The following is a 15,139-nucleotide window of genomic DNA, read 5'->3' as shown; positions in this document are numbered from 1 at the left end:
ACACCAGACCAGATTTGGGTTCTGATTGTTGATTTTAAAGACACTAATAATTACCTACAGATCGTGTGTGTTGGAATTATCACCACACTACAATAAGAATTTTACAGACAGCAGGAGCCTTGAAAAAGTTGCGGGCTAATCCCCAATTGGCGACGAAACACGTGTTGGCATATCACCTGTACGACCTGTATACCTGTATTCAAACAAATACTGAAATTCAAGAAGCCTAAAAGAAGAATAAAAGGAGAATAGAAAATATTTCTCAAGAGTTCTTGTTTTTTCATGACTTACTATTGCTACCGCTGTCATTCCATTGTATGAAATGTGTGCTGGGGTTACTGTTTTATTGTATTAGCAAAGACAATAGGTCTTACTTTGCCAATGCTTTTCGGTCGCAGATAATTACTTTACTAATGCCGAATTGTTTTAATACTGCATCGGCATTGGCAAGTTCAGTAGTGCCACAACTTGGTGTGATGCAACGTGGCCGCCATCTTGAAAATATAGCAAACTTATTTTTGAGATGCCCAGCTGCAGCTTTTGACTTTGCCATGCCAGTACCAACACAATTTTAAAGCAAAGCCAATTGCAACAGCCAATGTAGAGCGGGAGAGGGAGGTGAGATAAAGGGGTGGTGGAAGAGGGAGAGAAAACCTGAGTTTAGGAGATGCAGAGGAGAAGAGAGAAAGAGAGAAGAAGGTTAGTGAGAACATGCAACACCAAGCAGCAGCAGTCCTTGGTGTCCAAGACTCAGTGGAAGTGAAGAAGGAGAGGGGAAAGGTGAGGAAAACTGGGTGAGCAAGGAAACCAGCACGAGTGTACTCTATGTGCAGTGCAAGCATGAGGAAGAAGCAGGGCATGCAGTCACATGTAACGCTGAATGAGAAATGATCACAAGTAAAACTTTTTCATAATGTTGAAGTATTTAATTATTCAGATGAAATGCTCCTTGGGTAGGAAAACAAAAGCGTATAGAGGAAAGTATAAATGGGCCACCCACTGAAACCTCAAGCTAGGCTCGGACCAGATGCACGGCTCTGGGTCAGTTCGAGGCCCTCTTGGAACCTCGCGCCCCAAATAAGCCAAGCTGCAAATGACAGCCATGTAATATGGAGAATAATGTTCGTGTCCCGGGCTGGGCTCCACATGCACCAAATCACGGTATATCTCTCTGTATCTCTGCATCTTAGTCTGTGTCTGTTATGTAGCGCTTGTATATTTGCGGGCAAGTTTCGTGCTATATGAAATTGCCAAAAATATCCAGCTAGTGACTAATTTGCACAGCATGAAATTGGAAAGTCTGGGCCCAGTTCTTGATACCCTATTCGTCCAATTTGTATAATCCTCGGTAAATACTTTTTCCCCAAGCCTCCTTCGTGCTCATTATCAAACGTGAGTTCAGGATGTGCGTTGTGTTTGATTTAAAACATCATAATGTTGCTCTGTGTATAGTAAGAATCTAGGCCGTGGTATTGTCCCACGACAGCTCGCTTGCCTCTGTCATAGTTCACTATTAACATTGTCATCACAGCAGGGGCAGGAAGGTGTTTCAGTTTCTGCCTAAAACTATCACCTTTAATAGTACTTCTCGATGCATACATACAATCCGATGTGCTAAGGTGAAACGCTTCTGCGTGCTAAAAAAGAAAATTAAACTTACCTCTTCGCCGCATCTCTCCTCCGCCCTCCCTCCGCTCTGCCGGAACAGCACCCAGGCTCCCCAAAGCCAATCACAACGCTGTAGTACAGCATTGTGATTTGTCTGAGCGCTGTGGTTCGGCGTCAGACAGGGACTTCGAGCCTCGGCATGTTCTCCATGCTGGCTGTAATGCAGCCTGGGTATAGAACATGCAAAGTGCGCATGACTGTTTGGCCAGCCCAAGACGGCCGACCAAACATTCATGTGAACTTAAAGGGTGCACAACCACTCCTCCCCCTACTCGGGTGAGCAGAGAAGCCCCACCCAGCCCTACCCCGCAAAGCTGCCACAGCAGGAAAAAGAAAATAACAATAACAACCAGTTATTATTATTTTATTTTCCTTTATTTAATTTAAACAGCTGAAAAGCAGTGGGGCGACACTCCTCCGCACCACTGCACTAATGATGGCTACATAGCTGCTGAGCACCACACCTTAGGCCAGCCCCCTCCCCCCCCCAATATAGCAGTACCTGCTCTCTGTTCTTGCAGTAGGATTGGTACGTGGCCCAGAGCTGTGTAACAGTTTTTCAGCCAACCTAAGATCCTTGATAATATACTAGTTTATGAAAAAAATAAACCGTCTGTTCTGACGCTTCACGTGATTGCAAATTGACCTCAGGGTGAAAGAACACCTTAAGAATCCAAGAAGGCGCATGCGCACCTCCGAGATACCACGGAAGTGCTTGTGTGAATTTTACCACCGCTGCGGTCTATGCCGCGCTTTTCATTTCTTCCCCCCTCGTGGTTGGCTTCTAAATCCTTTAGAGTACAGATCCAGATTGAAGAGGTTTATAAATTGCTTTCTGGAGACTTGCTATCCTCCTTGCATTAGTTTGTGCTTCATTTAATTATGCTCTACTGCAGCCTTACTGCATTGGTCGGGGTCGAAGGGAAGAATCTGTCTGATGATACACATTGGTAATTACCTCGACGTACTGTGGATGTCGTGATGGATTGGTGTGTATAGGATAGGTGCGGAGCGCCACCCAGTGGCTAAATGTATATTTATTTATACTCATATCCTCTATTCCCATAGTCTTGTGCTAAGCATGAATAACATTTCTGGCTGTAGTCATTGAGTGAGCATGATTTATACACGTTCTAATGTTAAAGTGTTACAAAATATGTATTTTTGCACGCGGGTGTATGATTCTTTTCACAAACCTCAATTGCGATCTCATGGTGAGTAATGGCTGAGCTGTAAACCCAGGGGGCTCTATGCTGCAAGGTCTTAGTGCCCCTATCACAACATGACACATACCTTTCCAACAAAGGCTGAATATTAGTAGCTGTCAATAATTTTCTCATTACAAGCACGTTTTAATGTCATAGCAATTAATGTTAACCATACCTCCCGCCCTGCCAAGGAATCCATCACTTGCAATCTAAATGCAATGCTTACATGCTGACAATATGTATACCAATAAATATTTATTCTGGGAGGCAGTTGTATATGTCAGAGCTGAACTACCACAGCCCTCCTCAAAGTTAGGACATGGTCACACATGCTGGGACCTGCACAGTCCGTTACGAAAGCCCCTCCCAGAAAGAGGGGGAACATCTTATCTGCCTGCACAGCCCAACTCCTGCTACCTCTTCCAGCAAAGGGAGCCATCCTAACGCAATGGGACCTGCCCAGTCCACCTCTAGGCAGCAGCCTTGCTCAATGACAGGAGAGGCAGCAAACAGACCAGTGGAATTAGATAAGCAGAAACAATACCCTCCAACCCTTGACAAAGAAGCTACAGAAGGCCAACACGTAGCCGTAACTCAAATGGAGGGGTGCAGTTCTACTTATTATATGGGATAACATAGCTTCAACAGAAGATATAATAGGGTATTACCATGTAAATGTCACAAACATTCACAAAGTTGGAGGATTGTTTGAATACTGATTTTAACATGTCTTTCAAGCATATTCCATTGGTTTTCATCTGAATCGAGTACAGACAATACATAACATACATGCCCCTCAAAGTTACTCCCTGTCACTTCTGTCTCACGTGTTTTGGGGCAATCTATGATTGTCATCTACGACTGCCTCAGGGGACTGAACTGTAGTATGAGCTAGCAGAACATCTGGTTGTTCCACACCTGGATAGTGCGGGGGTGCTTCTTCTCTCCTTCTCTGGCACTTCACCACGCTTCCTCTTCCTTTCTTCCCTCTCCACCAACGACTGTCGTGACCCATCTGCTTCCCAAGGGGCAGGGATGGCACAGGGGCGCCACCTCTGCGAGGGCTAATCGGTTTGTTGGCAAATAGTTATCCCCTGCTCACCGCTTCTCGCCTCCAGCGGGCCTGGATTGCAGCTTTTGCAGCCTTAGTTCAGGTGACATCTTGCCTCTACACATATAAGGAGCTGGCGCTCTGGAGAGTGCAAATTCAGGGAGGGCGACTGACAGCCTTTGAGACACATTACTACTGCATGAGCTGTTGACCACAAGGCCAATATTGGTTTTAATAGTAACAACAATCATGATAATCATGGCCATTTATATGTTAGAACAGCCCCTATGTGCTCAACACAATGTGTAATTATGTTGTCACTTTATCCATCTCAGTAGGATGAAATACTGAATAACTCCTGCCAGCAAGGAACTTTAGGTCACACTCCAACTAGCTATCTTTCCCTCCTTGGTTGGCCCGCTGTGGGGCTACCACTTCTGGTTTTACCGGCTAGTCTGGTCCTCATTCCAATAGGTCAGTCAACCAAATGCAAGGTTGAGAAGTGTTATTGAGAAAAATGTCTTTAGAAGACAAGAGGTTTGAGGTCCATTTTGAGAACCGAAAAGAGGTGGTGGTGCGAAGGCTTGGAAGTAGTGAGTTCTAAATTCTACTCACATTAACTGAGAAAGGTTGTGCCATAAGTTTTTCCCTTTAGAAAGGCTGAGGTTCGTGCAGCAGATTTTCAGCATTTCGTGAAGGTCTAGAGCCACCTGATATCTTGAGTTTGTTTGCAAGGTAGCAAGGGGTGGAAGTATGAATGGCTTTATGGGTGGTACAAGCAGTCTTGTATATGGTCCAAACTTCAAAAGACCAGCAAAGAGTTATCAGCATAGGTGTGATAGGACTATTTCTTTTTGCCCCATAGACAAAATACGCAGCTGAGTGGAGGATGATTTTTAAAGAAGATGAGTGGGTCTTGGTGAGATCTGCAAGGAGAGAATTACAGTAGTCCAGTCTGGAGAATACCAAAGATTGGACAAGAATTTTCGGGTCTTGCTCAGGATTGAAACGTCGTATTCCCCAGAGAAGGCGAATTTGGAAGCTTGCATTTATGGCCATGGTTTTGATTTGGGATTGGATGTTAAATCTTTTGTCCAGGATGACACATAGGGATGTGGCACTATCAACAATGGTAGATTAACTGGTTTGAATGTTCAGATTATCCATCCATGATTGAACAAGAGATGGAGAGTTTGAGGTAGATATAAGAAGGTATTCGATTTTTAGAGGGACTCAGTTTTAGGTGATGAGACATCATCCATTCTTGGATGGAGTTGAGGTTGGGGGCTAGAAGTGAGATGTGTGCGGAGGTCACTGGCAGAGTTGGGGTTTGTCAGCATAGAGGTGATGAAGGATCTCGGCTTCTTTTAATAGGGCTCCTCACTGTTCAATGTAAAGATTAAATAGGGTCAGAGCAAGGATTGACCCTTGAGGGACACCTTGATTCACAGCCTTAAGAGATGAGAGACAGTTTTCAATTTTAATCATCTGAGATCTCCCCATGAGGTAAGATACACACCTCTTAAGTACTATGCCTTAAATTCCCATTCTTTGTTTTAGTGTGTTAGGAAGATTTACAGTATCTAAGGTGGCTGAAAGGTCAAGAAGGATCAGGAGGCACGAGCTGCCCAAGTCTAGGACACTAAGGGCATCGTCAATTACCTGTAGCAGTGCTTTTTTGGTGCTGTGACCCCGACTGAAGCCGAATTGAAATTCATGTGGAAAATTGTTGTTCTTCATTCGTTGGGTGAGTTGCTCAGCTACACATCTTTCTGTGATTTTGGTGAGGAAAGGGAAGTTGGTGCTAGGGCGGAAGTTGTTAAGGTCATTAACATCAGTGGAGGGTTTCTTTAGTAGTGGACTCCCCTGGCTAGTTCTGAAGGCATAATGAAATGATCCTTGGCTGAGAAAGAGGTTAACCAGATTTGTTCAGTAGGGGAGCATGCAGGTGTAGATGTCTATTGCAATGTCGCTTGGGATACGTTCTAGAGAATGGTTCATAGGTTTGGTTTTCAAGGTGTTCGTGAGGAGGGCATTCTCAGTGATGATGTCAAAACTGTGCCAGGAGCCTCTGGATTTGCATACTTCATGTGGGATGGGATGTGTTTATCGTGATCAAGGAACGATTTAACTTTTGCATTGAAGAATTGTAGAACTTATGCTTTGTTAGGTTAGTCCTCAAATTTGATGGTTGAAGATGAGGGGGGTTGCTGGTAGTTTTGATTGAGTCAAAGAGTTTCTTTGCTTTGTTCTTGCCATAGTCAAGGAGGGTTCTAAAGTGATTTGGTTTTTCACTAATTATGTTTGTGATAACCTGATCTTGCGTATTGGAGGTATGAGAGATTATTGACAGAGAGGGACTGTCTCTATCTTTCCTTTCGTCATAGAAGGATGTATTGTAAAATGTGGCAAACAGTGTCAGCCTTTTCTTCTTGTTTTGTAGTGGAGCTACATTGTCTATCAAGGCAGATTGACTGGTGAAACAGTGACTAGTCAAGTCATTGATATCAGAGTTTGTGCTGATGTCTGGTGGTACCTTCTTAGCAGTGTTGCTAAGAGTGTTGAGGTCAATGTTCTTTGTTTTGGAAAACCAGGTAGTTGCCCCTTTTGCTTGGCCCAGGATTACAACAAGAGAGCGGTGAAGCGAGAATGGGATGAGGAAGAGGTCAACCACTCTACTGATATATATCATCTTCTATGAGCAGGTTCACTTTTAGAAATAATAAGGTCAAGATTGAAGCCCCTGCAGTGTGTTGGTTTAGAGTTGTATTGTAAATGATCATTTCCTAAGAGAAATGTGGCAAGATGGTTGGCAGATGGGTCTTCCGAAATGCCCCAGTGAATATTAAAGTCTCCTAGAAAGATCCATTTATTGCTTGGGGAAGATTCATCACTTGCAGAGTCAATGAATTGCTCAGTAAAGGCGGAATTGTCACCTGGTGGGTGGTAAATGATGTTAATTATGAAGGGGAATTGTGCAGCCCATGAAGTTCCAGAGTATGGCATTCAAGTGTAGACGAAGAGCTAGTGGATAGTTCCCTGCATTGAAGGGAGTCTCTGAAGATGGCAGTGATGCCTCCCCTACTCTACCTAGCCTATAATTCCTGATAAATGAACAGTTACGGAGGAGCAGAAGATCGAGAATGGTGTGAAATGTGTCATTGAACAAGGTCTCAGTGAGGATTAGAAGGTCTCAGTTTTAGTTGTGAAGCATACAACGCAGTTCTTAGGTGACTGTTTTGGTGTAGGGGGTGTCAGGGCTTTTGGTGATGATAGAAATGATGTTCCTATAGGTGAATGCCGGGTTATAAGTGTCTGGTGTTTGGTTCGCATCAGGGAGAAGGTAGGCATAGCGCATTATTTTGTGTTGTCTGGAGTGGAGATGGTTGGGGGAGGTAGAGGTATTATAGCTACCAAGTAAATCAGTCATTTCAGTTTGAGTAAGATTGTGTGCAGATCATTTGGGGTGTGAAAAAAGTACTCCTCTGGATTAAGTGTATGGGTATTATGTTCTAACCAAGGGAGTAAGGAGTCAAGTACTGTGGAAATGTTAGTGCTTAAGTGGGAGATAGTGACTTCAAGCTGGGAGATTGTAGAGTTGAGGTGGCCTAGTTTGTTTTTGAGGGTGTGCAGAGCCATGCAGGGAATGTTATGATGCTTGAAAGGGGCGGCGGGTAAGGAGGAGAGTTGTTCTTGAAAGGAAGAGAGGGGAGAAGGAAGTAAGGTGATGAGGGGGGTATTAGATTGTGGGATGGAGGGTGCAAAGTCAAGTGGTGTTGGTTGGAGATAAATGTGGGTGATGCTGTGATGTAAATGAAATTCGATGGGCATTCAGTGTGAGAAACAGCTGTATTTTGTAGTAGTTGGGGTGAGAATGGGTGGTAGCTGTAGAGGGATGGAGGCATGTGGGCTGGAGGGGTGAGAGGGGAGAAAATGAGGGGGAAAAGGTCTGGGTAGTTGGAAGTGAAGAGAGAGGAGCAGGGTGTTGGCACGTGAGCTTGGTTGCATGGAAGTGTAAAGGCCGGAGACGTGTATGATGTGAAAAATTGTTCAGCAGGATAGATGGAGAATGTTGATAGTTCTTCTTGTTTTGAGAAAATGGGACGGGAGAGCTAGAGGTTGGCATGGGGGATTTTGTGTCGAGTGGCTGTATATGAATGACGTTGGGGAGTGGTGTATGGTGAATGGGACAGACTCAGGGTAGGAGGAGAGGGAGAAGGTAGGTAGGGTGGAAAAAGAGGAAGATCGTATAGAGGAGAGGGTAATATGTGAGCTGTGTAGTCCGATTGTTGGTAGCATGGTCTGGTTAAGGGTGTAATTATTAAGATTGGGGGTGGTTTCTTCGAAGTCGGAAGATGGTGCGTGGGGGAAAATAAGAATAGTGGCTGATGGTTGGGACAGAGTGTTGAGGGTAAAGTCCTGGCTGGAGAGATTGGGAGGAGAGGAGGCTAGGGAGGTAGAAGGGAGTGGGTGGGCCATAGGGGAATCGTGTACCTCCTGGGGGATTGGTCTTCTGGTACCCAGGTAGAGTGGAGATGGGGAGTATTGGGTGAGGGTGGAGGCTATTGGCGAGTCAGGAAGGGTTGGAGTGTCAGGGGAATGAGCAGGGATAAAAATAGGTGGCCGTATAGAGAGAGCCAGGTGCCTTTAGCTTGAATCATGTTCTATAAGGAGATAGTAATTAATCCATTGAAGCAGGCTGAAGAGGAGATTTTTAGCTGCCCGCCATGTGGGATTCTGAAGGAGGATGCCACATTGAGTGAGTTGTGGAACATCATAAGATGAGATGTTGAGGGGGAATCAGTTTTGAGCCTCCCGTACCGGCTGCTGGGATACTGATTGACGTAAAGGGTGTCAGGATATTGCTCAAGGGGGTTGTTTTTGAACTTTTTTACTGAGTTGTTGGAAAAGTTGGGTGAGTAAAGGATCTTGTAATAGTTGGTGCCAGGTTTTACCCGCTTGGTAGACACTGTTGTAAGGTTATGGTGGTGTGGTAGTGGTGAAGGTGGGGGAGGGGAAAGTGAATGGAGAGTGGCACAAAGGCAGTGACAGTGTGAAGAAGTAAAAGAAAGCAAAGACGCATAATTTATGGGTGCCCAGATGGGACAGGCAAAATAGAGGACAGTACGTAAAATTGTTCTCCAGCAGAGGCTTTGAGGTTTGGTTCCGGACAACTTTGGAGACAGTGCTATGGAATAGAATCCAGATAAATTTGGTGTCCATCGCCTGACCTGAAGTAAGTTTTCTTTTCACTTGTTCTGTATCTTTGTTTGTGTTCAAATTGGCGCAGTCCTATTTTATTGTCTGCGATCTGCTGCAGATACTGTAGCCACGAGTTTTGCAGCTCAAAACAGGGGCACACATGTTGTATTACTGTGTTGATTCCCATTCGTAGGTGCAGAGCTCAGAATGGGGCGGTAATACTGCACCCAATAAACACCGCACTGTGTGCTATTGGTATTACCACCCCAAATGCTGGAGCTCCCATACTGAGGTGCTTAGTGTAAAACTCAATCGTTAGTACAGTAACAGGTCAGTACAGGCCTGAACACTACTCTTGATCTGAACTGTCTGCGAAGGACCCGCCATGGCATTCTTTTCTGTAATACTGTAAAATAATTTTGCTAGCCTCGGCTGCATGTCATAAATCATTATACACTTACCTCTGCCTTCTGCCTTCACACTGACTATGAGGATATTGAACATGACGTCAAAAGGAATCACGGTTAACAGGCATGTGTGCACTCGTCACACCACATTATTTAGAACTCTGGGCTGTAAGAATGTCACATTTGGTGAACGCCTGCTTCAGCATTATGCACTATTGTTTTAGCGTGAGTAGGTCCTCGAATATAGTTTTGATGTGAGGATGCATTTTGCTTTAAAAAAAAAAAATTGTGTGTGAGATAAACATCCGCTGGTTGTTTTGTATAGTTTCTGTACGCCCATCATAGATGTTTTTACCAGAACGATGTCTCGGTTAAGAAATGTTGCCTGATGATGTCATTTTAGCCACTTTGCGTAGCATTCATAATGCAACATGCCAGCAATCATGCAAGACTACGGCTGCGCAAATAACATTTTTCACAGGTTTAATCACTATGGCCTATGGCTCCATTCAGGGCTTGATGCATTAGCCCAAACCTGCAGTTCAGATAAAGATCTTGATCATCAAAGCACGTGCCAGCACGAGTACGTCGTGACCTTGTATTTTTGGGTGAAACGGTCTCTGCACTGGTGGTAATCCTTTGTCTTTTTTCAGGCGCGCCCGAGAAGGCCATGTCCCATTACCAGAAGGCCATACACCTGACGCCCAACCACCACGTGGCCATGGTGAACCTGGGCCGGCTGTTCCGCTCCTTGGGGGAGAACACAGAAGCTGAGGCTTGGTACAAAAGGTAGGCATGGACAAAAGAGCACATGTAACTTCAGCTCTCAACAGATAAACCATCTGAGCTTAACTCTAGACATGATTAATTCCTACCTCTGCATGTGGCTGTCGCTTAAGCACTTCAGGCCTTGCATGGGCTTTGATAAGCGCTGCATAAATGCAAACATGATACACGCAACACCAGGAAGCGGCTTCAATAACTCATCATAACAGCACTTGACTCTATCTAGTGTGCTTTGCAGCTACTCCAGAATGTTCCGAATGGTTTTTCAGTGGAGGAATTGGCAGGTGTTGGCCATCCGTGGAAGCCCAAGGTGGAAAAAGAGAAAATTGTTCAAGGGGGTTGCTTTTGAACTTATTTTCCGAGGCTTTGGAAAGGTTGGGTGGGTAAATGATCTTGTAGTAGTTGGAGGCAGCTTTTACCCGCTTGGTAGACATTGTTGTACCAGAGAAGATTAAAGGTAGTGGGGGTGTGGTAAGGGTGAGGGTGGGGGAGGGGAGGTAGAGTGCCACAAAGGCAGTGGCAGCATGGAGATGTAAAAGGAAGCAAAGACGCATGATTCAGAGGTTCCCAGATTGGACTAGCAAAATAGAAGACAGTGCGCAAAATGTTCTCTAGCAGAGGCTTTGAGGTTTGACTCTGGACCACTTTGCCAAATAGGAAAATGCCAAAGTAGCCTCAGGGCCAGGGATTCCTCCAGGTGGGCAGTGTGCCTCTGAAGTCCCTTTGAAAATTCTGTCAGGCTCAATGGAGAGAACCACGCTGGACAACACGGCTCAGCCCATAAAGAGGTTTGCAGGTCTCTTGGTGACAAGGTTAGTTCCCAAAGGGTTGACAGAATAAGGAGGTTTTCAGGTGTTTCTTGAAATGTAGATGGTTTGGCGGCATTGTTTGAGACAGGCCAAGAGCATTACAAACAAAAGGGCCCGAAGCCCATGAGGACTTCTTCGCTGTTCCTTACATTCAAGTAGGGTTTGGCAGACTCTGAAGGTATTTCCGGTTCTACCATGGCAATATCATGATGGGACAATTTTTATAAATATTCAGAGCCCCTGCCCCATATACCCTTGTGGCGGTGCACAGTGTTTTGAACTTATTTCATTTTTCAGCTGCTTGACAGCGCAGTTGTTTCAAGATGGGGGTTACATGCTCCTTTTTTCAAATCAAGGCCTCTCCTGACTGCATGACTTTGAATCCTTTGCAGGTTTTAGATTTCTTTATGCAGTAGTTTCCTGTGTATGATGTTGCAGCAGTTTATAGCATCGGTGCTTTGGTAAGTTTCAAGCAACGGTTGGAACGGAGCAACGTGAAACGTTTCCTATTCATATGCATTTGGAAGTTGGTTTCCTTAACTACCACGTTTACATGGGAGGGAAGGGCTAATGATAACTGGGAATCAATAGGCTGCCCCATATTTACTTAGTGGGCCTAGGTAAGATTTTTTTTTAAAATTAGGGATCAGTGTCACGTGAAAGGTAGGCTTCTCATTTTTCCACTGCCTGACCATTAATGCCACTGTTTTAGTTCTGATCAAGCAGAGGACGTTTCCTTTATCTAAAAGTATCTAGAGGAGATGTGGCCCAACAGCAGAGCAGACAACTTTGCAATTGGGGTACCAGGTTTGAGTTCTGGCGTCGACTCAGCATCCTGTGATTATTGGCAAAGCATTTAATATCCCAGTGCATAAAATACTGACCTTGTATAATATATTCTGTTCAGATGAAAGGGAATTTTAAATAGCAGAAATCAAGACATTTATGCTACCCTTTTTATGTGAATTATGATTTGACTATATAGATGCAGAATTGTACGCTGTGGTATTTTGATCTCGGACAAAGTCCGGAAATCCTGTTGTGTTTACATTTTGTGGCTAGGCACAGTGGACCACCCTCACACTGCTAGTGATCTCTCCAAAAGAGGACCGAGGAATTTTGGCAATTGTATAATACATTCATAAAACATAGTGCATTCTTTAAAAAAAACATTATTTAACTGAATGTGTTAAAATGTGCCCTACAGCTAATACAACTAAATAGAGAAACGAATGATTCCAAAGCCTCAACAGTTATGAGGTATAGTTTTTAGATATACATCAAAATGATACTTTCACTTGGAAAGGCGTAGCATTTTGACACATTCCCAGGTCTGCCACTCGTGGTAAATCTAGGAATGCGCCAGAATCCATGGGTTGATGCTTGAGAACACCAACGTTCCACCAATGGAATGCCTCTCTGGGGCAGAGTAACGCAAGGCAGCGATTTGCACTGCCCTGCGTTACTCTCGATTTAGCAAGCCATGCAGGACCATGCAGGTTAGCTTAGGTTTCGAGTCACCCTTGCTACCCCTTGCGTGGCACCGGGGTGAGGCAAAACCTTGATAAACATGGGCCTTAGTCTTTACCATTGCTGCCTTTGTAGTGATGGCAGTGAACCTGCTACTCAAAGGTACTACATATGTACTACATCCATGCTATAGCCATTATGAACAATTTCATTTAAACGCAGTAGAGTAAATATTGTCGTATAAAGGAAAACGTGATTGGCATGCAGAAGACTCCCTCTCCCTTGGATCCATGCAATCGTATCTCGGCTGTGCTTCAGGACACGGGCAGATTCTGGATGAGGGCACTGAGACTCCTCCACCCAGTTTTGCAAGTTCTGTGGATGGTAATTGCTGGGGGCAATTACCTTCCACAAACTGACCACATAACATTTCCTTTTTTAGAAAAAAAATCTTTCCGTGCCTGGTGCCACCCTCAGTGCCTGACACAAGAGTCAGTCCCTTTAAAGAGGCACATGCACTAGTGCGGGTACCAACCTGTGTTTTATTTTTTACAACAGCAGGCTAAGGGTTGACCTAGAGTCAGCCCTGGCCTGCTGGTCACGGGGGTCTAAAGAGACCACCTACTAATGACATGCAGCAACTCTTGCCTTCTAGGGCATCAGCCTTGTATTTTCCAGCATTGATCTCCAATCATTACCCAGGCTGCAAGCAGACACCCACTTTTTTCCAAGTCGTCATAGGTTGGGGTCAGCAAGCATCCCTGACCCCACCCCACCCTGTGACAAGTCGGGAAAGGGTGTTGTTACAGCATGCTCCCTGTGTATGATTGGTGGGGTGTGACCTGACATCACAGAGCCATGTGTCACAGCCTACTTGATGTAAAAAGTACACTGTGCATGCTTTATCATGCAGAGTATATCTGTTTACAGCATATCTCCTCACTAGTGCACTCCAGGAGACCTGACAGGGCAGAAATGGCTAGCAGTACCAGCAGGTAAGCTGGGGACCGGAGCCCTCACCTTGTGCCGATCGGCCGGCCGGCCGGCCGGCCTGTGTTATGTGTTAGCTTTCACCCACAAAGCTGTATCCCAGCATCTTCTGTTCCACCCTTGAGGCTGAAAGTAAACACGTCAAGCCTTTCAGCACATCCCCAGTTCACTTATTACAAAATGCCTTCATATGCAGTGGCGGCTGGCATGGAGGTGGTGTGACGGGGGACACAAACAAAGTAAAATAGACTTACCTAACTTGCAGCACAACGTCTTCCTCCCTCGGGTATCTTCTGGAAGCTACGGAAGCAGTAAACTTCACTACCCTATCCTGGTGCTGCTCTCACAGCATGAGAGCAGCACTAGGATTGGAAGGAGCAGGCTCTCTCAGCGCTCCTGAGAGTACTGAATGCCTGCACTTTTTTTCTAACTCAGCTGTCTAAGACAGCTAGATTAGAGCACTTTAAAATGCATATGTCTCGCTGGCCAATCGAACACAGCCGGACCAAAGAGACATGCTCATTTTAAAGCGCACAGCTCCCTGTTGCTACCACTCAGCAGCACTGGCCCCACCCCGTCCTGACACTTAGTGCTGTAAAATAAAATGGTAATAAATAAACTTATTACCATTTTATTTTTCAGCTATGGGGCTTGTTGGGCAACACTCCTATGCTCAAATGGAGGAGCCGCCCCTGCTCATATGAGCTGATGTCATTAGCACATGCAAGCGCATTTTGAAATTCGTGAGCTCAAGATGAGCGCTGTACAAATGGAAGCCTTTTTGGTATAAAGCACTTCTCTTCCAGGGGATCCTCATCAATAGTCATAAGCACTGAATATTCCCGCCCATGTGCGGGGACCCCGGAAATAATAAAATTATATATGTAAAAAGCATACATATATACAGCTCTGTATATGTATAAACATATATCATTTTTTCCAAGCAAATGCAGCTCCCATAAAAGGCTAGGCAATGTAAATATACACATCCAATAACACATATATATATATATATATATATATAAAGGTATAACAATACACCTAAATCTCTTTTTTTTTTTTTTTTTTTAATGAGGTAAACACTCATGAGAAAGCAAAAAATAAAGAGAACAAACTGTGGAAAAACACAGATGTACAACACATTGCCAGCCTGCAGGCTGCATTGCAATATAATACCATAGAGACTAAAAAGCCCTGTACAGGTAAAAAACTGGCACCGTGCCTTTAAGGCAGCCCTGACTTCCATATCCCATCATGCCTCAGGGGTGACAGTTAGGTCAGTTGTTCTTTCCGGCTCCTTCAGTCAGGACCCTGGAATTCAGCTCTCTTCTTTTTTGACTCTTTAGTCAAGAATTATTACTACTTTAAGATTTTTTGGACTTCTTCTTAGAACTTCTTTGAGGAAGTCTGTATCCTGTGTTTTTCTGACTGACTTTTTTGCTATTTTGTCAGAAAAATGCCTTCTTTATTTGTTCCATGTCCATCTTGTGGAAAAAAGAAGGCGGCTTCAGACACACATGAGGTGTGTATTATCTGTCTGCCGGACTC

The 15,139-nt window shown here is 44.6% G+C and overlaps 1 protein-coding gene across 1 annotated transcript in view; it reads left to right on the top strand.

The window, feature by feature from the left end:
• Positions 1-15,139, top strand: part of TMTC1 (transmembrane O-mannosyltransferase targeting cadherins 1) — a 1,415,052-nt gene that overhangs the window by 1,301,892 nt on the left and 98,021 nt on the right. Inside the window, exon 15 of the mRNA XM_085652351.1 lies at positions 10,190-10,325. Within this exon, the coding sequence (XP_085508477.1) occupies positions 10,190-10,325 (136 nt within the window). The remainder of the gene's footprint in view (positions 1-10,189; positions 10,326-15,139) is intronic.

The sequence above is a fragment of the Triturus cristatus genome, chromosome 4_1 (assembly GCF_964204655.1).
Source record: "Triturus cristatus chromosome 4_1, aTriCri1.1, whole genome shotgun sequence".
In the NCBI taxonomy this organism is placed as follows: Eukaryota; Metazoa; Chordata; class Amphibia; order Caudata; family Salamandridae; genus Triturus; species Triturus cristatus.
The sequence above is the reverse complement of the archived record's forward strand: the minus strand, read 5'-3'. Positions and strand labels throughout refer to the sequence as shown.